The 25,787-nt window shown below is 39.9% G+C and overlaps 1 protein-coding gene across 29 annotated transcripts in view; it reads left to right on the forward strand.

Annotated features, from left to right (window-relative positions):
• Positions 1–25,787, forward strand: part of LOC138746747 (protein TANC2-like) — a 502,350-nt gene that overhangs the window by 180,643 nt on the left and 295,920 nt on the right. For 13 of the 29 annotated variants that reach the window (XM_069905092.1, XM_069905112.1, XM_069905113.1 and 10 more), the window contains one exon: positions 24,021–24,143. The exons of the other annotated variants lie outside the window; for them this stretch is intronic. In XM_069905092.1, the coding sequence (XP_069761193.1) occupies positions 24,071–24,143 (73 nt within the window). In that variant the 5' untranslated portion in view covers positions 24,021–24,070. The remainder of the gene's footprint in view (positions 1–24,020; positions 24,144–25,787) is intronic. 29 annotated transcript variants of the gene reach the window in all.

Consider the following 25,787-nt stretch of genomic DNA (forward strand, 5'->3'; position numbering starts at 1 on the left):
TTTAATTTACAACCTTTATAGTGGTTCAATATCTAACATTTATGATATATTGTTGGGAATAAGAGAGATTTAGAACATAGAACACTACAACACAGAAACAAGCCTCTTCAGCCTTTCTAGTCTGTGCCAAACCATTTTGTTTGCCTAGTCCCACTAACCTGTACCCAGTCCATAGTCCTCCAAACCTCTTCAATACATATATATATATATATATATATATATATATATGTCCAGTAAAAACTTTCTTTAGATAAAAATTTAAAAAAAGCCTGGGATCAGGACCTACAGATTTTAATCTCTATAGAAACTTAAAATGTAATTTTCAAATTGGTTAATACCTCATCTTTTATGTGCCCACCACTCCCTTCTATAATTTAAATTAGTCCATAGAGTTTACATGTCCAAAGTCAAATCATCATCTTTTTAAATGGATGTACCTCCTTGTGAGAGATTCCACAATGGAGATGCTTCACTTATTCATATGTTCTGGACATGCCAGAGCCTTGAGAAATACTGGAATGAAGTTATTCAAGCTTTTTCTGTACTTTTTAAAGTTAATTTTAAACCTAATCCTTTAACTGTTTTGTTTGGTATTGTTGGAGTGAATGGCATAACTCTAATAGCATCTGATTTGCATGTATTAGCTTTTACCTATGGCGAGATGGGCGGTGTTGCTCAGATGGAAGGATGTTGCTCCGCCTACTCATGCTCAATGGTTACATGATGTCATGTCTTGTTTAAATTTAGAGAAGATTAGATGCTCAATTTCTGATTTAAATTTTCAAACACCGTGGGTCCTTTTATGAATGATTTTTAGAATCTCTGATATGATATGAATGCAGAAGTGTTGACAAATAAGGCAATTTATCACTTTGATAAGGAATTATTTTTTTCCCCTCCTTGCCAAACAGTTTCATTTTTGGTAGTGGATTTAGATCTTTTTATAATAAAATAATAAAATATTACTATAATATAATTTGTTTAATTGAGAATGCGGAGTACCTAGGTTGAATTAGGTTGATTAAAGTGTTATATATTCTTATGTACTCTAATTTTCAATGTTGAACTTCAATTTCAATAGATATATTCAAAAAGAAAGGAATGGACAATAAATGCTAGGAATGATGCAAAAAAACTCATCCTTCTCTCAAATAAATAAATTGAGAGTATATTGGGCAAATTACTGGCAGAAAGGGAAGATGCATTACAGTACTGTCGGCATAAAGGGAAGATGCATTACAGTACTGTCAGCATAAAGGGAAGGTGCATTACAGTACTGTTGGCATAAAGGGAAGATGCATTACAGTATTGTCGGCATAAAGGGAAGATGCATTACAGTACTGTCGGCATAAAGGGAAGATGCATTACACTACCGTCGGCATAAAGGGAAGGTGCATTACAGTGCTGTTGGCATAAAGGGAAGATGCATTACAGTATTGTCGGCATAAAGGGAAGATGCATTACAGTACTGTCGGCATAAAGGGAAGATGCATTACAGTACTGTTGGCATAAAGGGAAGGTGCATTACAGTACTGTTGGCATAAAGGGAAGATGCATTACAGTACTGTCGGCATAAAGGGAAGATGCATTACAGTATTGTCGGCATAAAGGGAAGATGCATTACAGTACTGTCGGCATAAAGGGAAGATGCATTACAGTACTGTTGGCATAAAGGGAAGGTGCATTACAGTGCTGTTGGCATAAAGGGAAGATGCATTACAGTATTGTCGGCATAAAGGGAAGATGCATTACAGTACTGTCGGCATAAAGGGAAGATGCATTACAGTACTGTTGGCATAAAGGGAAGGTGCATTACAGTACTGTTGGCATAAAGGGAAGATGCATTACAGTATTGTCGGCATAAAGGGAAGATGCATTACAGTATTGTCGGCATAAAGGGAAGATGCATTACAGTACTGTCGGCATAAAGGGAAGATGCATTACAGTACTGTTGGCATAAAGGGAAGGTGCATTACACTACTGTCGGCATAAAGGGAAGATGCATTACAGTACTGTTGGCATAAAGGGAAGGTGCATTACAGTGCTGTTGGCATAAAGGGAAGATGCATTACAGTATTGTCGGCATAAAGGGAAGATGCATTACAGTACTGTCGGCATAAAGGGAAGATGCATTACAGTACTGTCGGCATAAAGGGAAGGTGCATTACAGTACTGTTGGCATAAAGGGAAGATGCATTACAGTATTGTCGGCATAAAGGGAAGATGCATTACAGTATTGTCGGCATAAAGGGAAGATGCATTGCAGTACTGTCGGCATAAAGGGAAGATGCATTACAGTGCTGTTGGCATAAAGGGAAGATGCATTACAGTACTGTTGGCATAAAGGGAAGGTGCATTACAGTACTGTCGGCATAAAGGGAAGATGCATTACACTACTGTCGGCATAAAGGGAAGGTGCATTACAGTTCTGTTGGCATAAAGGGAAGATGCATTACAGTATTGTCGGCATAAAGGGAAGATGCATTACAGTATTGTCGGCATAAAGGGAAGATGCATTACAGTACTGTCGGCATAAAGGGAAGATGCATTACAGTACTGTCGGCATAAAGGGAAGATGCATTACACTACTGTCGGCATAAAGGGAAGGTGCATTACAGTACTGTCGGCATAAAGGGAAGATGCATTACAGTGCTGTTGGCATAAAGGGAAGATGCATTACAGTACTGTTGGCATAAAGGGAAGATGCATTACACTACTGTCGGCATAAAGGGAAGGTGCATTACAGTGCTGTTGGCATAAAGGGAAGATGCATTACAGTATTGTCGGCATAAAGGGAAGATGCATTACAGTATTGTCGGCATAAAGGGAAGATGCATTACAGTACTGTCGGCATAAAGGGAAGATGCATTACAGTACTGTTGGCATAAAGGGAAGGTGCATTACAGTACTGTTGGCATAAAGGGAAGATGCATTACAGTATTGTCGGCATAAAGGGAAGATGCATTACAGTATTGTCGGCATAAAGGGAAGATGCATTACACTACTGTCGGCATAAAGGGAAGATGCATTACACTACTGTCGGCATAAAGGGAAGATGCATTACACTACTGTCGGCATAAAGGGAAGATGCATAACAGTACTGTTGCCGCATATTTAGTGCCTGTATTAAAGAAGCAATAATTGTAAAGTGTGATTACCATATTTTTATGTGTATAAACTATGCTCAGTTTACAAACTGGATAACCCACTGTGCATTATATACGTGTGCATGTTATACAAGATTTTTTTTAACATGTTGAAACAACATGCACAATTTGTAGAGGGCATGGGAAAGTCGCTCTGGCAATAAAACAATGTGCACAATTTAAAACAGGTGTATGAAAGTAGTTGTAGCAATAAAACAATGTTCCCAATGTATAACGGGCATGGGAAAGTAGTTCTGGCAATAAAACAATGAGCCCAATGTATAGCGGGTGTGGGAAAGTAGTTCTGGCAATAAAACAATGAGCCCAATGTATAGCGGGTGTGGGAAAGTAGTTGTGCCAATAAAACAATGTGCCCAATGTATAGCGGGCGTGGGAAAGTAGTTGTGGCAATAAAACAATGTGCCCAATGTATAACGGGCATGGGAAAGTAGTTCTGGCAATAAAACAATGAGCCCAATGTATAGCGGGTGTGGGAAAGTAGTTGTGGCAATAAAACAATGAGCCCAATGAATAGCGGGTGTGGGAAAGTAGTTCTGGCAATAAAACAATGAGCCCAATGCATAGCGGGCGTGGGAAAGTAGTTCTGGCAATAAAACAATGAGCCCAATGTATAGCGGGTGTGGGAAAGTAGTTGTGGCAATAAAACAATGAGCCCAATGTATAGCGGGTGTGGGAAAGTAGTTGTGCCAATAAAACAATGTGCCCAATGTATAGCGGGCGTGGGAAAGTAGTTGTGGCAATAAAACAATGTGCCCAATGTATAACGGGCATGGGAAAGTAGTTCTGGCAATAAAACAATGAGCCCAATGTATAGCGGGTGTGGGAAAGTAGTTGTGCCAATAAAACAATGTGCCCAATGTATAGTGGGCATGGGAAAGTAGTTGTGCCAAAAAACAATGTGCCCAATGTATAGTGGGCATGGGAAAGTAGTTGTGCCAATAAAACATTGTGCCCAATGTATAGTGGGCATGGGAAAGTAGTTGTGCCAATAAAACAATGTGCCCAATGTATAGCGAGCGTGGGAATTGGGTACATACAAAATGTCAAAATGCTAAATTTTGATTTTGGCAATCTCGGGAATATCTCTTTGGCCTGAGTGCCATGGGATTCTGAGAAACAGGATATTTTGGTCAGGGCACTGCACCTTATCAATGTTAATTGCTCAGACCTGTCCCTGAGGGAGAAAATTAACATATCAAGTTCCTCTGAGACATTGGTTTCAGATGGACTTTGCAGAAGGATATCATCTATATAATGGACGCTTGGCACTTCAGGGTGGGGGGAAGGATGGAATTGAATGGGATGTAAATGCGACTATGCAATGTATATTGTTTCCAGTCCCCAAAAAAATGTAAATTGTTCTTGTGAGTTGAACTGTAGAATACGACACCCACATTGTATATGTGTATGCACTCTGTATGAGAATATTTTGACATAGGTTAAGATTTTCCATGCATTATATACGTGTGTGTGTTATATGTGTGGAAAATTTGGCAACTTGCACTGAATTTGGAACAGAATTGCACAAAATTTTCATTCTGACCACTTTATGGTAAATGAAGCTGGCCACTCAGTACCAAAATGTGAATCTTGTCAGATTGCATCAATTATTGGTTAGACATTAAAGCCTTCCTGCTCTTTTGCAGTTGTTTTATGTGTCCAGGAGCAGAATATGGTGAGGGTAGGGGTATAATAGGTGCCAGTGTTGAGTGAACACATTTTGTTCTGAGCTGTTGGCATGAGTCATTGAGTGAGTCAGTATTTGCAGACTTGTTTAAAATTATTTGTGTTCAAATAGTATGGTGTTTGAATTTCTTTGCTACTTCATCAGATGTTTGAAAAGTGTTTAATTTATAATTAGCCAGATCTACTGGAAGAGTTTGGCATTTAAAATGTAGGACAAAGCTCCCAGTTGTACATAATTGAACATCGGGGAGTCGATGTGAAGGAGCAGTTTGGATGCACTTGTGATAAGTGTGTTCAATAAGTGAAGGAGAAACATTGTTTCATGGGAATTGGTTGGTTTCCATTGAATCACAAGGTTCAATCAAAGCTTATTTGACTTTGAAATTTTTGAAACAATTTAAATTGACTTTATTTATAATGTTAAAAAGAAAACAGTGAATAAAACATTATCATTGTTGCCCAGGATGTTCTTACTACAAACACAGATGTCTTGGAAGGCCTCCAGCAATCCAGTGGACACAGCATGCCTCCTCTCCAGGGACACTCAGGCAAGAAAAAAGGAATGCAGTGACTGAGCACGCTCAGAAATGACAATGTGTATCACTTACGTCGAAGCTCTGGTTAGACCATACTTGAAGTGTTGCGTTCGGTTCTAGTTGCCTAATCACAGGAAGAATATAGGTGCAGAGGAGGTTTACCAGGATGTTGCTTGGATTGGAGAACATATCTTGTAGATCAAGTTGACAGAGCAAGGGCTTTTCTCTCGAGAGCAGCAAAGGATGAGAAGTTGCTTAATGGCAGTATACAAGATTATAAAACCCCACAAACTTCATCTTTTTTGTCTGTTTATCAGGGAGTCTACATTAAATTGACTCACAATGTCATATTATCATCGCTCCCCATCTAAGGGACATTGTTAGGGTGGGCTGTCAATGGCGTTTTCCTGGATGACAATAACATACACTAGACAGTAGAGAAAGCTCAGTCTACGACTGCAGTTATGTCGTCTTCGTTCATTAAAATGAACTTGACTATTTATGTGATTTTCTGACTATAAAAGCCCATCAAATATTGAATGATGTAACTTTTAATGGTCTATAAAGGGGGGGAAAAAGCTGCTGATCAATCTCTTCACTGTCAATTATCTGATTTTGCATTTTGGGGCATCATTCACTCCATACTCTGTTCATCTACTCCTTATAATTTCAAATCTTATTTTCAGCAAAGTTTAATATTTCTACTTCTCCCTTAATCTTATTGCCTGTCCAAATGTTTACTTTCTGTGATATGATTTATAAAAAGAATTACGATTAGTGTTTATTACTTTTTAAAATGCTGCTCACCTGCTTGATGACTTCACTATTCTTGGATTGTTGGAAGTTCCAGATAGTTACTGATTCCACCTGCATTGAATTCGTCCATCGTTATTGAATGAAGATCTACCGGGACACATGCCTGAAGAGGGCGCATAAAATCAGGGAACCGGTGCGGACTTGAAAGGCAAACGTGGCCTGTTTCCGCTCCGTATATGATTATAGGACATTGATGCCATGTGTGCGGAAGAAAGTTTAGGAGAGATGTGTTGGTTGCTGGCATGCATTGCCAGGGGTGGTGGTGGAGGCTAGAAAAATAGGGACATTCAAAAGATTCTTAGATAGGCATATAGACGTAAAAAAAAATAGAGGGCTATGGGTGTGGGGTAGGTAAGGATTAGATTATTGTGGAGTAAGTTTACATGGGTCAGTACAGCATTGTGGGCCCGTACACTGTTCTAATGTTCTAGATGAATTAACAGTCATTTAATAAATAAGTAAGTTAAATTGAAGTGAGAATGATTACCTTTTTTTCTTGGTGGCGATTTCCTGAATCATAGTCTTGGAAAACATGTACTTGGTGGGCATCGAGGAAAAATGCTCCAGTGGCAGGAATTGTATCTTGCACAAAAGATAGATTTAAATCTTGGATCTTGATTATCTGAACCCCAGGAAATTACAGCAAAAAAAAAACTACTAGCTGGCCAATTCAGCTTCAAAGACTCACTGAATACTCCTCAGGCACAGCAACATTATTAAATCAAAACATAAAATGTTGGCAGATCAGGCAGCATCTGTGGAAAATAAAACTGATTTGACATTTGAATTCAAAAACCCTCTGACTCAAACTTTTGCCAATTTTTTTAAAACAAAAAACACAGAACTTTAAAAGGTTTTGTTCTTTTAATGTAGTTTTAGATACACTTTTTGAAATACTTCAAACAATTTGACAAAGGTACAAACAAGTCATAATGCAGATAGATTTTCCATATTTGCTTTTGAATTCGTTTTTAGGGTAATTATAGTAAATATCGACAGTTTTTCTCGCATGTATGGCATGAGCAAGCACCGCAAGGAGGAGAAAGATCACGTGGCACCTTCAATTCAAAGTTTGTTGTTGCGTCCTTGCATGTAATCTGCTCCACTGCAGCCTGGCCAATGCCTTATGCAGACCAACCAGTAGTGCTGTGGTTTTGCAAGGAATGATCTTTGTGGGAGGGCTCGTGAACCATTTGGAAGGGTTTAAGGAAGGAAGTGGGTGTGGAAAAAATGGACTTTATTAAATGAGTTGTGAGTTGGGGTGCTCAGATATTCTGATAATATTTGGACTTTTGGGATACTGTGCTTTTCAACGTGATTTGTCAAGTTTGTTTATTATAATCTAACTGTACACATACAACCTGATTTAAAACACTATTTCTCCAGACTGGTTCACATGTGCACAAAAAGATAGTTTAAAATAAATAGTAAATCTTCCCAGAATATGTATATAAGTTCTTCAATCTCACTGCCTATGGGAAGAAGCTATTTCCCAGCCGAACAGTCCTGATTTTGATCCTCCTGTAGCTCTCTTTTGATGGTAGTAGATCAAAGATGCTGTGTGGTGCATGGAAAGGATCTTCTGTAATTATTTATGCCTTATTTCATAAATGTTCCTGTTGTCAATAGAGGCAAGGAAGACCCCTGTGATCTTCTCTGCTCTTTTAATGGTCCTCTATATTGGCTTCCAGTTCGATGCTTTATAGCTACAATCCCACACAGTGATGCAGCCAGACAGGACACTCTCACCTGTGCTCCTGTAAAATGTTGTCAAGATGGGGGCCAGTGGTCTTGCTGTTCACAACCTCCATGCTGCTGCACCTTCCGACCAATGAGAGATGTTGTGGGTCCAGGATAGGTCATCCTGATATTTCTCACTAGATTATCTTGTTCTTTAGGTGACCAGAGTACAATATCTTATAGTTTATAAGGATTGCCAAATGTCATGTGACTGGCTCTGCATGAGAAAGTTGAGTTTGTGTGTTGAGCTGCCAGACCCAACTGCATGGATCACGTTGATAATGAAGCAAAGTCCAAAACAGGATATTTATTACCCCCTCTGATCTTCTCCGCTCTGAGACAGGACGCTCTCTTTCCTCAGTTGAGGCCGAGCGACAGGTCTCAGACACTTCCTTTTACTTATCCCTTGAGCAGGATCTGACCAAGAAAGATCAAGCCACCATCTCACCCACTATCTCTAACCTCTTCACTTTGTCATCTCCCTCCCACTGCCTCTAGCCTCATTGTTTCCCATTTTCCGCACTGCCCAGTTTATCTCCTAGCAATGATCCACTAACCATTGTCCTGCTAGATCCATTCTTTCTGTGTGCACCTGCCCCAGCAAATTGGTATCATTCTACTTTGACTCAGTTTTGTCTTCCCTCTCTACTTACATCATGTGCCCTCCATCATTTCATCAACTTCCAGTTCCTTGAACTTGGCCACCTCATTTTCACAATGGACGTCCAATCTCAAAACACTTCCATCCCCCATACCGAAGTTCTCAAAGTCCTTCATGTCTTTCTCAACAACTGATCCAACAGACCTCCGCCACCTAGGAGAACTTGTCCTCACCCTTGATAACTTCTCCTTTGATGTCCCATTTTCTCCAGATCAAAGGGGTACTCATGGTACCTGCATGGGCCCCAGCTAAGCCTCCCTTTTTGTTGGCTATGTGGAACAATCCATGCTACAAGCCTACACAGGCAAGGCTCCTCAGCTCTTACTCCACTATATTCATGACTACATTGGTGTTGCCTCATGCACCCATAATGAGTTTGTTAACTTTATTCACTCTGCTGCTAATTTTCACTCTGACCTCAAATTAATTTGATCCTTCTGGCAGCATTCTCTCATTTCTTGATCTTGCTGCTTCATCTCAGGAGACAAACTATCTACAGATATTTTCTGCAAGATTACCAACTCTCAGTTACCTTGACGTCACAGCCTGTCCTCTGTAAGGATACCATTCCTTCTCTGCCACATTTTCTCCCAGCATGACCTCTTCCATTCCAGAACATCCAGGATGTCCTACTCCTTCAAGAAAAAACATTGCTTCCTGTCCACTGCCTTTATTCATATCTCCTCTAATTCCCACACATGTGTCATTGTCCCTCTGCCCCGAGATGTAACAAGAACAGGGTTCTTCTTGTCCTCACCTGCCAGCCCACAAGCCTCCTCAACCAACACATTATCTTCAGCATTTTCCACCACCTACCACCAGCAGACACATCTTTTCCTCTCCCCTCTCTGCTTTCAACAAGGGCAGCTCCATCCATGACTCCCTCATCCATCCATCCCTTCTCATTAATTGCCCCTCTGTACCTACCCCTGTGAGTGCAAAAAATGCAACATGCACCCACATCCCTCCCCCCCCCCCCCATTCCTATTTGAGGCCCAAACATTCTTTTCAAGTAAAGCAACTCTTCAGGTGGGAATCAGCAGGGGTCAAACTTGACATTCTCTATATCGGAGAGACTGGATGCAAACTGGGATTGTTTCATTAGCATCTTTATTCTGTCTGCTGTAATAACTGTGTTCTCCCAGTGGCCAACCTTTTTAATTCTACACTCTATTGCCGCATCGTCATGTCTGTGCATGGCCTCGGGAGGAGAAGAGGCGAGATGTATTGATAGGAAATTCCATAGTTAGGGGGTCAAATATGAGGTTCTGTGGAAGAGATCATTGCTTTCCTGTGCCAAGGATGGAGATATCTCAGATCGAGTTCACAGCATTCTCAGGAAGGAAGGTGAGCAGCCAGATGTTGTGGTCCATATAGAGACCAACGATGTGGTTAGGAAAGGTGAAGAGTTCAGGGAGTTAGGCACTAGGTTGAAGGACAGAACCAGGATTGTGATCTCAGGATTGCTACTTATATCATGTGCTAGTGAGTTCAGAAATAGGAGGATAATGCAGCTTAACGTGGCTAAAGATACGTGGCAGAGGGGAGGGCTTCAGCTTTCTGGATCATTGGAAAGACAAACCAGAAGGCTGAGTACAGGGTTAATGGTCGGTTACTTAAGAGTGTGGATGAACAGAGGGTCCTTGGGGTCAAAATCCAGATATCCCTCAAGGTCACTGCACTGGTTGATAGGATAGTTAAGGCCAATGAAATGCTGGGCTTAATTATAGGGGATTGAGTTCAGGAGTCCAGAGGCCATGCTGCAACTCTACAAATTTCTGGTGAGACCACACTTAAAGTATTCCGTTCAGTTCTGGTCACTTCTTTTCAGAAAGGATGTGGAAGCTGTGGAGAGGGTGCAGAGGATATTTACCAGGATTGGAAAATCAGTCTTATGAGGCAAGTTTAGCAGAACTGGTTTTCTTTGAAGTGCAGAAAAATGAGGGGAGAGGTCTACAAGATTATGAGAGGCATAGACCGGGTAGACAGCGAATGTGTTTCCCAGGGCAGGAATAGCAAACACCATGAGTACAAAGTGAAGGGAGGGAAGTTTAGGGGAGACATCTGAGGTAAGTGATGGTGGAGACGGAAACATTGGGGGCATTACGAGACTCCTAGACAGGCAGATGGATGGAAGGAAAATAGAGGGTTACAGGGTAGGGAGTTTACTACTTTAAGGAATATATGGGTTGGCACAATTAAGGCTCAGGTAGCCAGTCCAAATGTGCATTCTTTTACTTTTTAAGCATATGTTTTGGAACTATTCCCTTCTTGCCCATTATACACCCTCGGGATGGGGAGGAAATAGTCATTCATTTGGAAGAAAGGTGAAGTAATTGTGTCATTGCATGAGGCCATTTGATCCATCAAAGTTGCAGGCTCTGAGTAATCCCATCAATCTCATTCCCCCAGATATTTTTCTGTGGATCTATTCTCTCACAATTGCCCACTAACACCAACCAATTCTCTTACCACCCACTTATACTAGGGCTAACTTAACAACCAGGATATCTTTGGGATGTTGGAGGGAATCTGAATACCAAGGGAAAATGGCAGTGTTTGTTAAGAGGGAATTTCAACCCTAAATGGTACAGTGCAATGAGTAAATCTGCATAGAAATATCAAAAAGGGGCTGGTAATGGAAAAGAACAATAATGAACTAGAGGTAATAATTGTGATGCCAACTTGCCTTGTACCTGATTTATCAGAAGTTGACTGGAAGTATATGAAAGGCATTTGTTTTGAAATTCTTATTCAGTCTGCCGTGCAGTACCACATACACCTCGTATTACAAGGAGGATTTTCTTTCAAATATTAACAAGATGGGACAGTTTTTAGCTAAATAATATTAGGAGTATACAGTGAGAATTCTGATGTTTTTCTCTGTGAGGAGGTGAAGATTCTGGGCAAATGCCTTCCCAATAAGTGAAAAGGAGGAACGTCCAGGTTGAGACTTCTCTGGGCGTTGAGAAACCAAGAAAAAGTAGGGTTAAGCAAAAATAGAGGGATCTTATTACAAGTATATTTGCTCAATGTTGCCAGAAGCCCCTAAAGAACAGTAAATAAGGGTGAAATTTAAAAAAAAAAGAAATTGGGTGCATGTGAAAACCACAAGATAAAGTAAACAAATAGAAGGTAACAAACATGAAAGTCTGCGGACCCAAATATACAGATTTGTGTTTCTTTTGACCTCAAAATGATAAAGTGTGTGTGTGAAGGCAGAAGTGGTGTTTAATGCAAGTTACTGCTTTTAATTTGTCTTCACTGAAGTTGAAGGATGACACAATATTGGGTTTTTAAAGAAAAAATCCTCTTATTTTTAATCCTGGAAAACTATTCAGTCAATTGGGTCCCTGGTAGCTTCCAGGAAACCAGTCCCATTCTCCCGCTCCTTGTTTCTCAGGGCCATCGAGAGAAACAGCATGGAACAGTGCCTTTGACTTTCTGAATGTGCATCAGCTATTAACCACCCACCACATTAATTTCCCATGTTATAGGCTTCCCACATTCTTTTCAATTCCATCCTCCCCACCATCAGTTCCTAACACTCACTTGTGTACGGAGGCAATTTCCAGCGACTAATGAACCTACCTGCCTGTAAGCTTCTGTCCTCTTGCAGCTTATTCTGTCACCACATGCCCATCGACTTTATTTTTTTTTTCCCCACCAACCCAAACGAAGGGTGATTGAGGGGCGCTAATTAAGCTGCCAGCATGTGTTGGGGAGGCAGGGGGAAACTGGAACATCTTGAGGAAACCAACACCGTGAGCTTTGTACTCTGGTCCCTGGAACTGAGGCAGATCATGAATTGTAGAACCAGCTGCTTATCCTTTTATCTGAGATCCTTGGGACTGGACATTTCTCAGTATTTGGATTATTCCAGATTATGGAATTAAAATGGTGCCAGTACAGATTTGCGCAAAACATAAGCCTTTTTATGGAGTGATGCAGCATTGAAGCCAGCTCAACAAGCAATGGCCATCTTCGATGTCCATAATCCCCCACCCAGTGGGAATTGCTCTCAGAAACGCAGAGCAGTTCCAGCTGCATGGGGGATTATGGGTAATGAAGTCTGCCATTGATCCCGCATCAAAACGAAAAGAGACTCACCCCGTGGGGCTCCGCTGCACCCTTGTCTGCCTCCTGGCCTGGCTTGGTGGTCTCTCCCTCCTCGCCCGCCCGAGCCACGCTGCCACTCTCTCCCTGTTCGCTGCCCAAGTTCTCTCTAGAACACCTTGCTCTCTCTAGAACACCTGAAAATATACTACACGTGCAATTAAAAAAAATGTTTGGTGTTTGGAATCGCGGATAAAGGGATAAGAACCTGTACCACAGTGCAGCTCTTAAACTAAGAAGTATTGGGAATATTAAATTTGAAAGAGTGTGATTAGCAATCAAAATCTTTTGAGATGATTAGAAGCACTAAGTGAGTACGAGATGGATTCCAGCAAGGCATTTGACAAAGCACACTTGGCAGATTGAGTCAAATAATAAAAACCTGTGGGATCCATTGGCAAGTTGGATTCAAAATTGCTTCCAAGGAGAAAGCAAAGGGTAATGGGAAATTTTATAACTAATGGGAGAATGTTGAATGTATTGGGTTTCTACACTTTTTTGTGAAAAATGTAAACCATTTGCACTTCAAGGCACTGTGAGTTGAGAAGTTTGTACATGATATTGAATTTGTAGTGATTTGGAAGATTTGCACATGATACCAAAAATTGCCAATCTTGTATTTGGTAGTTGCAGAAGAGCATCAATAATTTGGTTACCTGAGCACAAAACTGGTATTTGGAAATTAATCCAAAGAGAGAGAATGGAGTTGGGGAGAACAGAGTAGAACTGGTAATGTGTAAAGAAGCATTGCAGAGGAGCAGAGATTTTATGGAGCAAATGTACAGAGTTGTTTATGTAAAAGTCTTATTGAAAATAACTGAGGTACATCTTGTAGTTAATGCATGTTATAACTGTTGTGTTGATAATACCTGCTGATAACGTGCTGTTAACTCTTGTAAACCCCTTGTTGTAAGAGCTTTCAAACATTCTTCAGTTAAGTTATGAATAAAAGGAAATTTTAAAATATGAATATAATTAAAAAATCATTCCACTTTAAAAAAATTGGAAGAACAACAAATTGACCTCTGATTAATAGAAATCTCCATCAAAAATAATCTCTTTCTATCTATCGATCTCATTCTCTCTATCTCTGGTGATGTCAAATTATCTGGTGAAACTTTCAGGCCCTCTATTTGTCTGGAGTAACATCTCTGATGTAACTTTCAGGCCCTATATTTGTCTGGTGTAACATCTCTGATGTAACTTTCAGGCCCTATATTTGTCTGGAGTAACATCACTGATGTAACTTTCAGGGCCTATATTTGTCTGGTGTAACATCTCTGATGTAACTTTCAGGCCCTATATTTGTCTGGTGTAACATCACTGATGTAACTTTCAGGCCCTATATTTGTCTGGAGTAACATCACTGATGTAACTTTCAGGGCCTATATTTGTCTGGTGTAACATCACTGATGTAACTTTCAGGCCCTATATTTGTCTGGAGTAACATCACTGATGAAACTTTCAGGCCCTATATTTGTCTGGTGTAACATCACTGATGTAACTTTCAGGCCCTATATTTGTCTGGAGTAACATCACTGATGAAACTTTCAGGCCCTATATTTGTCTGGTGTAACATCACTGATGTAACTTTCAGGCCCTATATTTGTCTGGTGTAACATCACTGATGTAACTTTCAGGCCCTATATTTGTCTGGAGTAACATCACTGATGTAACTTTCAGGCCCTATATTTGTCTGGAGTAACATCACTGATGTAACTTTCAGGCCCTATATTTGTGTGGTGTAACATCACTGATGTAACTTTCAGGCCCTATATTTGTGTGGTGTAACATCACTGATGTAACTTTCAGGCCCTATATTTGTCTGGAGTAACATCACTGATTAAACTTTTAGGCCCTATATTTGTCTGGTGTAACATCACTGATGTAACTTTCAGGCCCTATATTTGTCTGGTGTAACATCACTGATGAAACTTTCAGGCCCTATATTTGTCTGGTGTAACATCACTGATGAAACTTTCAGGCCCTATATTTGTCTGGTGTAACATCACTGATGTAACTTTCAGGCCCTATATTTGTCTGGTGTAACATCTCTGATGTAACTTTCAGGCCCTATATTTGTCTGGTGTAACATCACTGATGTAACTTTCAGGCCCTATATTTGTCTGGAGTAACATCACTGATGAAACTTTCAGGCCCTATATTTGTCTGGTGTAACATCACTGATGTTACTTTCAGGCCCTATATTTGTCTGGTGTAACATCACTGATGTAACTTTCAGGGCCTATATTTGTCTGGTGTAACATCACTGATGTTGCTTTCAGGCCCTATATTTGTCTGGTGTAACATCACTGATGTAACTTTCAGGCCCTATATTTGTCTGGTGTAACATCACTGATGAAACTTTTAGGCCCTATATTTGTCTGATCTAACATCACTGATGTAACTTTCAGGCCCTATATTTGTCTGGTGTAACATCACTGATGAAACTTTTAGGCCCTATATTTGTCTGGTCTAACATCACTGATGTAACTTTCAGGCCCTATATTTGTCTGATCTAACATCACTGATGTAACTTTCAGGCCCTATATTTGTCTGGTGTAACATCACTGATGTAACTTTCAGGCCCTATATTTGTCTGGAGTAACATCACTGATGTAACTTTCAGGCCCTATATTTGTCTGGTGTAACATCACTGATGTAACTTTCAGGCCCTATATTTGTCTGGAGTAACATCACTGATGTAACTTTCAGGCCCTATATTTGTCTGGTCTAACATCACTGATGTAACTTTCAGGCCCTATATTTGTCTGGTCTAACATCACTGATGTAACTTTCAGGCCCTATATTTGTCTGGTCTAACATCACTGATGTAACTTTCAGGCCCTATATTTGTCTGGTGTAACATCACTGATGTAACTTTCAGGCCCTATATTTGTCTGGTGTAACATCACTGATGAAACTTTCAGGCCCTATATTTGTCTGGTGTAACATCACTGATGAAACTTTTAGGCCCTATATTTGTCTGGTGTAACATCACTGATGTAACTTTCAGGCCCTATATTTGTCTGGTGTAACATCACTGATGTAACTTTCAGGCCCTATATTTGTCTGGAGTAACATCACTGATGAAACTTTCAGGCCCTATATTTGTCTGGTGTAACATCACTGATGAAACTTTCAGGCCCTATATTTGTCTGGTGTAACATCACTGATGTAACTTTCAGGCCCTATATTTGTCTGGTGTAACATCACTGATGTAACTTTCAGGCCCTATATTTGTCTGGTGTAACATCACTGATGTAACTTTTAGGCCCTATATTTGTCTGGTGTAACATCACTGATGTAACTTTCAGGCCCTATATTTGTCTGGTGTAACATCACTGATGAAACTTTTAGGCCCTATATTTGTCTGGTGTAACATCACTGATGTAACTTTCAGGCCCTATATTTGTCTGGTGTAACATCACTGGTGTAACTTTCAGGCCCTGTATTTGTCAGAGAGATGTTCAGCTTTTTCTTGTTCTCATAAAAGAGACTTTTTAAATGCAAATAGTTTTTCAAGGAAATTTCTGATAAAACACAGGAGCTCTTGAGCTTCTAATCAATGCCAATGTTTATAGTGACTAACATGTCAGCATTGAAAACCCACAAATTCACCTTTCGACTACTACATCTCTTGGTGCAAGTGTGGCTTGTGATATTTAACTTTGTCCGTAAGGTTGCCTGCTTTTGAATGTTGTCAATTCAAGTAATTCCCAGAATTGCAATTACTTTTCACTATTTTAGAAAGAATCTGGCTCCTCATAGGTTACGATTAAAGCCTTCGGAACCTAAGATGTTACATTTCTTTCTGTCAGGACAGTTGCATGAGAAATCATAGAAAGAATATTATTAAGGTAAAGATATTCACAAGTAGATCCTTTCAATAAACAATGACAGGCATACTTGAAAGTTGACTGTTTCCTGACAAACCAGTGAGTTTACCCCATGGTGAACATGAAATTCATGCGATAAGTGAATTAAGCTTCCTAAAATAATGAACAGACAACTATGACCATCACAGAAGAAGTGAAAAGTTCCAGATTTTTAAGCCAAGGTTTCAGCAAGTCCATTCATGGCTTGATATTTTGGATAAGTACTTGAAAGTTAGGGTTGTTGGAAGATTAAAAACACAATGTTGGAGAAACTCAGCTGGTCAAATAGTGTACTTTGTATAGCAAAGTTAAAGATCCATGACCAATAATTTGGGCTTGAGCCCTTCATCGATGAAGGGATCAAGCCTGAAACATTGGTGATGGATCTTTATTTTTGCTGTATAAAGTACACTATTTGACCAGCTGAGTTTCTCCAACATTGTGTTTTTACTTCAACCACAGTGTTTGCAGACTGCCATGTTGAAAGATTAACCCAGTTCTCTGGAAAAGCCAGCACCGGTGAGTGCTGAACAAGAAACTATGTCCTGTACCCTGTACATTGGGTCGATAATGCAATTTTTTAAACAGGTGAATCAGATCCACCCTTGTGGAATGATGACGTTTATTCAAATTGTTCTCCTAACCACAAAAGATGGTCGTTACTTGTGTTGTTGAGAAAGAAGGTAGGGAGAAGGAAGAAAGGCTCAATCAGGAAACTCAATTTGAAGATCTGTTTGGTAAATTCAACTTTAGATCTGACATTTATTGTAAAACTTTGACAGTAAAAGAAAATTATGAAAGATGATTTTCTTTTAAATTTCACTTGCACATGATACTGAATCTTGGACTAAAGATGCAGGCGTATTGCAAATGTTAAAGGGTTCAATCATTGGATTGTAGCTTTTTAATATATGAATTGGGTTCTGCAGTGGTACAATAATGAGGTAGATATCCTGTGTGGATTTTTTCCCCCCCCCACATTCAGTCATTTACTGTGAAAATAGTTGATGTAAGTTATTACAATCCCATGTAGTATGAAGTTCTATGAATTTGTTTTATAATCCTCTAATTACAGATATATGAGAATTCAGTTGTAAATTACATTGTGTTTCTTTACATCTTATAGACCTCCATAAATCTTTGTCTGCGAAGCCAAGCCAAAGAAAAAAGACAATGAGCCTATTCAATTATGGTTATTATATTAATTTTAAAACATTACACTTGAACACTCGACATACCAAAGGTCCACCAATTTATTCATGAAACATAGAAACATAGAAGATAGGAGCAGGAGTAGGTCATTCGGCCCTTCGAGCCTGCTCCGCCATTCAACGAGATCGTGGCTGATCTTAAAGTTCAGTACCCCGACCCTGCCTTCTCTCCGTAACCCCTAATTCCCTTATACTGAAGGAATAGGATGAATAAATGACCATACACCACATGTGGGAACGGTTTTAAATTTTCTTTTCTTTTCTGAAGAAGTACTTTCTCTTCTCTGTTGCTTCTCACAAAATTTGAAGTCATATTGGGTCTGATTATCTCAGCACATCGCTAGTGATAAACTTGTTCATATATTTTTGAGCCACGAGAGTGAGTTTGGCTATGGCCTGAGACTGAAGAATATTCAGTTAGTAACTGCTTCTGCTGCTTCCACACTTGGAACGGTCCTCCCATTGAGGAGAAGCAGAGGAGATTACCCCAACAGGACGGTGACTACGGCGCAGACTAGCGAGGGGCTGAGCGACCCACACAAGCTTCGGGTGGCTTGTGGTTGGGGCGTCCCATGGCTGAGGGCTGGCTCATTAGGTATCAGAACCAGAATTTGTGAGGGGGTTGGAGGGCAAAAATGGTCTCGGAAGGGTTTCAGGTGCTGAAGGCTTCCTAATTGTGTCGGAAGTTTGGATCTGGAGTTCGGGGCATCGGGCAACACGAATAGCGAATTTTCGTCTGCCTTTATGGCAGGCTGAAGGCAATTTTGTGTAATATTATGTTCTGTGGCAATAAATAAATCTTGATGAGATATCTTGAAAATTCAAGAATCTTGAAAATTTAAGAGAATCAAATTTAATAATATTTTTTTACTTCCTGATTGAGTAAACATTCTTCCTTGTTTATTTAGTTCAGTTTGTATTTTTGCATATTAGTCATTAGGAGATTTTCTGGTATATTATGCAAATCTTTCTATACAAATATTATCCTGAATTTATTTCTACAAATTTCCAGCCAGCATCTAGTTTTGAGAGCTTGATGTCTCTGCATTGGGTCTTGCATTTTGGTACAAAGTTTCAAGCTTCCTTTCAACACATTAAAAAAATACACTTCAACTTTTGTCTGCCATGAGACAAAGAAATGCCATGAGCATTAGCTGACATCCCCAACAAGAAGAGTCACTTTCTCTTTGCCACACTGTTTCTTCCTGTGTGCTCCTGGGTGCTGTGAGGCCTGTATCGCTGCGGTTAGACAAAAGTGATAAGTTGTATGATCAAGTTGCAGGTGGAGCTTTCTCCATTGTTTCCTTGATATAACAGTCATGTCAAACAAAGCAAGGTTTCTTTTTTTCTATTATGTATTTACATCTTTACCATTTTCATTTTATGTCATGCCACTGAACATTTTGTCTCAAAGTTTTCCTCCATTACTATAATAATTTGCATGATATACAAGCAAAATGTGAAATTCAAATTGATTTATTCTCTTCTCAATTATCTTTGAAATTATCTGCAGCATTGTAGATTTGACTGACACTTTGAGCCAGTTTCCTTGGAGATGAGCAAAGTAAAATCGGTATTTTATAAATTTATGTCTGTGAAAACATGTTCATTATCCAGGAAAGTATATTTTATTTCTATCTGAGAGATAGGTAGGATGGTGGGTCAACATCTTACCTGAAGAGGGGTGACTTTCCTCATTCAGTCCTCTACTTAAGTGTGTGCTTGGGCTTCTTTTTTTAGGACTTTAGCATATTGATATTTGAGAGTATTACTGAGCTAAGGTTAAAACCTGAAAAGAAAGGAGTGTTTTATGTAAGGGCCGTAATCTGTAATGTAATGAGCTAGAGGTGCAGTTAGAGGAATACTCTAGTCAATTACACCAAAACTCAAACTAACAATGCTTTATCAAGCTTGTATCAGAAAGTAAATTTATTAATGAAAGGAATTTGAAAATCCTTATTTTTGGATTTTAACTTGTACTAGATCACAAGGCAAAGAAACAGAACCAGGCCACTAGGCCCATCTAATCTGTTCTGTAAATCTACACTAAGCTACTCTACACTAGTTCCAATTTCTGGCCTTTTCCCCATATCCCTTGATGCCCTCACTAATGAGATACTTGTCTATTTCTTGTTTAATTGCTCCCAGTGATCTGGCTTCCACTGCTGTATACGGCAGCGAGTTCCACAGATCCACGACCCTCTGGCTAAAGAAGTTTTTTCTAATCTCTTTTGTATAGATAACCTCTCATTTTCAGACTATGACCCCTTGTCCTCGATTCACCCACCAAGGGAAACATCTCAACCGCATCCACCCTATCTAAACCCTTTCAAAATACAAAATACCTCTGAGATCTCCTCTCATTCTCCTCTACTCCAATGAATACAACCCAAGAGCTGCCAAACGCTCCTCGTACATTAGCCCTTGCATTCCGGGAATCATCCTAGTAAATCTCCTCTACACCCTCTCCAACAACATCACATCCTTTCTAAGATCTCAGATGCGCTTGTCATCAGCAAAGATGTTCTACAATATTGAACAATCACCATATATGCACATTTTTTATTTTGCCATATAATCGAATTTAAACAGTTGTGATTTAAAGGATCCACATTCCTAATGATGGTTCCGTTTGGTAGGGTGCAGATGCTCTAGAATGGTTCCAGGAATGAGAGAAGGCAGTGTGGAGAAGATTGGATTACCTGAGTAGGAAGTCTCAGAGCAGATTTAATGGAGAAGGCTGAGGCAGAGTCAATAGACTAATATTTCCAATAACTGTGAGTTAGAGAGCAAATTGGCAAAATAATGTCAATTTCTATTTCAAATGGCAGCTTGTAATGAACTATCCAGAGAATCGTTTCTGGACAGATGATCAGACTTGTGTTGCATTTTATAGGAGCCTGTTTTATTTTCCACAATAAATATGTCTAGATCCTGTGATTCTTTGAATGCAGTTTAAAAGATTTAGAAGGATACGGGCCAATGCAGGCAAATGAGATGAGTCCCGTATGCCAACTAAGTTGGCTGGATACATTGGTGTGTTTAGTTGCAATACTTAATATTTCATTTTCCAAAATGAACATGCGCTTCTGTATTTACTGTAGTTTTCAGAATCTATGTTCTAATTTTAGGACATGACAAGGGATTATTTCTGCAAGAGAGGCCCCATTTAAAGGATTCAAAATAACAGAAAAAATTTGTGCTATGATTTTTAAATAATCCAATTTAATTTATTCATCCACCATTATGTGAATCCATGATTCTGTCCTGACCCAATAACATTAATCTCACATAATCCATACAGTACCCACAGCTAATCCTAGGCCTTATTCAGGGTACATTGGAGAGCAAGCAGCTAAGTTTAAATCACGCACATTGTTTTGTAAAGTGTTAAGTTGTATGAATGTGCAATTTCAGGTTCTTTTCAGCAACTGTAGAACTAATTAAAGACCATGAAAGCTAAGTTACTTTAACAAAATTATAGGAATCTGATTTTCTGTTTTAACATATGCAAATCACATTTTTAGTAATTTTGCCTAATTTTTTTCTGTCAACATTTTGTGGTGATGTATCTATGATGTTCAGTCATGGTAAGAATATATATTATTGGTACTGGTAATTTGTGAAAATAGACCAGTGTTTTTTCCCAGTTGGGCATGTTTATAGCATTGTATCATGAGTATGTTAGATACATTATCGATTTTATTTTGAAAAATATGTTGTTGCTTTCAAAGAACAACTGAAAAAACTTGCTCATATTTTCTGTCCTGCATTTCCTTTCTGTCTTGGGCAGTATTTCAATGTTGCCATGTGTCTTGGGTAAACTTGTACCTCTCATTTTCATAGTTTTAGATTGGTCACAGTGTTTGAGCTACCAAAAGATCAGTTTATACAAGGCTTTATTACTAAATCTAAAGCTGAATTCACACTACAATATGCAAGCCCTTCCCAATTATACTTATCAATGCCTGGACTGGTCCCAATGCCTAAGCGAGGCAACAACTGCACACTTGTAGTAGGTTGTCTGGGCGCCGGTAGCAGCTTCTCCACCTCCCCGGACCGGGACGTCGGTTTGGAATCTTGAAGTTCTTCTTCTTGCTGAGAGATGTTGCCACCTCTTGGAGAGTCTCAAACTTCAGCAGTGGGACCACGGCTTATATTACCCAAAAGTTGTTTGCTTCAGATCTTATCTCTTTGAACAAATTATTTAATTATCTTCAAGGTCTCCTGACTGGCTGCGACCGACAAAAGACAACTGCATCTCTTGGCCTCCTGGTGGAAGTTGGTTAATGTCTACTGATTCATATGCATCCCTGGGCCCCATAGTGTAAATTTAGATAATGTCTTCCTGTTCAACTGCATCCTGGGCCCCATGGTGGAATTTAGATGCGTTTACTAAATATGTATCCTGGGCCTCATAGTGGAATTGAGATCATGTCTTGTGATGCAACTGCATCCCTTCTTGCATCAGCTGGTCTAAATCCTCCATGACACCATGTGCCAAAAACGTGTGGCTGGTGGTTCAGGGAAGGGTTAGGGGTTGCTAAGTCGTGGAAGAGATTCCTTTTTTATTTGCAGAGCATTTGGTTAATTGAAGTGAGTTTCATTAATGTACTGATTTCAGGTTTGCACCAAAAATGGGTGATGACCACATGGTGTAGAGTGTTTCAGCTGGGTATTTGAGAGCTTTGGCTCTGGCGTTATCAATGCTACAGTGAATGATGAAAATAGACGGCTTGTCTGACAAAAGTGTCTTTAGTTTTGCAGAATCCTCTCTATGTTGTATTATGTACTCTAAAAAGAAGCAGCGGTTAGTGGCTAAAACTAAGAATTGAGGAATAATTGGGTTCACTAAGGAAACAGCAGTTCTACTTCTTGATTTAGTGTCAAAAATGACAAAATAACCTCATTACATCAGAAAAGATGAGCATATTTCAGAATCTGAATTTAATGTCATGAACAAGTTACGAAATTCAGTGTTTTGTGGCAGAATCACAGGGCAAACATTCATATTATGAACCATCTTACAACAGTAATATATTAAAAAAGTAGTGCACAAAATGTAAGGCAGTGTCTTTGGTTCATTGACCATTCAGGAATCTGATGGCAGCGGGGCAGAAGCTGTCCTTGTGCCGCTGAGTGCTCGTTTTTAGGCTCCTGTACCTCCTTCCCAGGGGTAGCAGAGTGAAGAGGGCATGGCCTGGATGGTGGGGGTCTTTGAGGATAGAGGCTGCTATTTTAAGATACTGCCTCGTGGATGTCCTTGAAGGAGTGAAGTCTGGTGCCTGTGATGTTGCAGGCCGAGTTAATAACCCTCCTGTCCTGAGATTTGTCATCTCCATTCCAAAAAGTGGTGCATCCAGCCAGAATGCTCCTCTCCACGGTCCACCTGTAGAGGTTTCTGAGAGTCTTTGGTGAAAACCGAACCGCCTCAAGCACCCTCACAAAGTCTAGGCACTGATGAGCCTTCTTTGTGATTGACAGATCTGCAGAGACCCAGGAATTTGAAGTTCTCTCTTGTTGAACTAATTAAAAGTTGGAATAAGTTTTTTTTTGTTCCACTGGTCATATTGATCCCTGCAAGAATGTAAGAGGTGTGGCCAATTTAGGGATGTGAGGGCTCTCCTTTTGAAATGAAGAGACTCATAGGGTCAAATTTGGAGGCTTTCAGCCAAGAAATTGTCAGGTGTTGGGGCATGTATTTGAGTGGACTGAAAGGAGCCTCAAGTTGAACAAGGTTGGGCTAATGTTTTATGGTAATTCCAGAATATGTATGTAAGTATTTTATTTGTGCATTCATAAATGTTTTCCCCATTATTATCTGGTCCACAACTATATTTGTGAATGATAAATGGACTTTTGATTATCATGGCCTGATGCGCTGAGCAGTGGGCATTTAAAAAGATGTCTTTATGAAGAGAGCAAGACAAAGTTGCCATCATGGTTTCACGTGGTGAGATTGCCAGAGAGGGTGAACTTTGCATATCTGAATGTGTTCCAAGCAATATTATGTAATGGTGAAAGATGCCCCAACACCTGCAGACGCTGACTCGATAAAGCGCCCCATCCCGGATGCAGATCCTCCAGCTTGTTGATTGCCCACTGTGCTCTGGTCCTCTGACCCTGAATGGATTGTCATCCTCCACCACCACTTTCTCATGGACGGTATCTTCTGCTACCCTTTTTTATTGAAATTTGCTTTGCAATAGGGAAGTAAACGAGAGACGGAAGATACTGGAAAACCGGAGCTGCACATCAAATGCTGGAGAGAGAAAAAAAACTCAAAATGCTGGAAAACTCCACAGGTCAAACATTACCTTCATGTAGCAAAGGTAAAAATACATAACTGACGTTTCGGGCTTGAGCCCTTCATCAAGGTATGGGAAAATTCCGGCAGGCATCTGGACAAAAGAGTGGGGGGGTGGGTGGCAAAGGCAGGAGAGAAGAGGTGGAGAAGGGAGGGAGGGAGGAGGAGGGATGGCTGGATGGTAAGGGGGAAGGGAGGGGAGAACTGGAAAGACAGGAAAGAGGGAGGGGAAAGAAAAGACAAGCTGATTTAGTAAGAAGCAGAAAAGTTGATGTTAATGCCGTCTGGCTGAAGGGTGCCCAGATGGAAAATAAGGTGTTGTTCCTCCAATCTGGATGGGTGGAAATTGGTGGGTCAGGCAACATCCATGGAAGGCAAAAGAGGGTTGACGTTTTGGGCCAAAATTTTTCATCATCCAAATCCCTAATGAAGGGTTCATGTAGTTTCTGCCAACCTCTATTGTGGCTTTTACTCCTCCCTGTAAAATACACCCATTCTTTCCTTAAAATTCTTTCCCAACCATTTTGTGTCTGTTTCTCTGTCTGCATTCTCTCACGTCCATCTTGTGCAATACCTGTCTTTCCACTCTTTTCTGATTCTGCATACTTTCTCTGAGTGCTTTATGTAGCACTTTACCGACGCTACATAAAGTGCATCTGTAGCGCTGCACTTTGCCACATCTATTTCTACTCATTCTCTCCAATTCTTTCTCTCCTTGCCATGTTATATTTTCATATTGGAATTGACAGTGGCCTAATGCCATTTTGACACACTGTGCTTTAATGTGAGAGGAAAAGCTGCTGGATATTTGTTTTGCTGCAATTTGTAAGTACATTAACACATTTTTACCTATTTTGCTGCAAATGGCAATCTGGAAAGATTACTCTTTAGCACCCATTCATAATTTTCTGGCACACTGGTCAAACTGACTCGTTTTAGAAGTTGCTTCTATGCTCTGTCAAAGTGGACAAAAAGGTTTTATTTTAAAAGAACTAGTAAATAAAAAAAATTAACATGTTTTGGGATGCTTGTGTGCAATTTAAAAAAAATATTTAGACATGGAGAACTATAACAGGCCAATTTGGCCCTATGAATCCATGCCACCCTATTAACCTACAAACAAGTACAAGGAAACAGGAGCCCCCAGAGAACGTACAAACTCTTTATAGACAGTGCGGGATTGGAACCCAGGTCTGATCCCGATCGCAGGCGCTGTAAAGCTGTTGTGTTGACCACTACGCCAACTGTACTGCCTTCAATATTTTTTAAGTTGCATGTTATAATGTGGCCAGTTGCTTTGGAAGGTGAAAAATAATGAAATTTGAAGTAAATTCAGAATAAATATTTGCTGTTTTGTACAAGTGAAACTATCGTATGTGAGGGAGCAGACTTTATGAGGACCCAATGAATGAAGCTGGCCTTTGGGGGTATTTAGAGGGTGGCATTTCAAAGGCCTCAGAGGTCATAAAAGGAACATCTTTGGGATGGAAGGTAATTTGCCAGTTTTCCTACTGATTATCAAAGCTATGAAGCAATCCTGTTTTTATATCGGTATCTTGTAAGTAGTTTGCCAATGCGAAATCTAAGTAGTAAAGGTTTGGGTAACAGAACACCTTCAAAATTCAAGATTCCATTTATTGTCATGCATACAAAAGACACACAAAGAGGT

The sequence above is a fragment of the Narcine bancroftii genome, chromosome 12 (genome assembly GCF_036971445.1).
Source record: "Narcine bancroftii isolate sNarBan1 chromosome 12, sNarBan1.hap1, whole genome shotgun sequence".
In the NCBI taxonomy this organism is placed as follows: Eukaryota; Metazoa; Chordata; class Chondrichthyes; order Torpediniformes; family Narcinidae; genus Narcine; species Narcine bancroftii.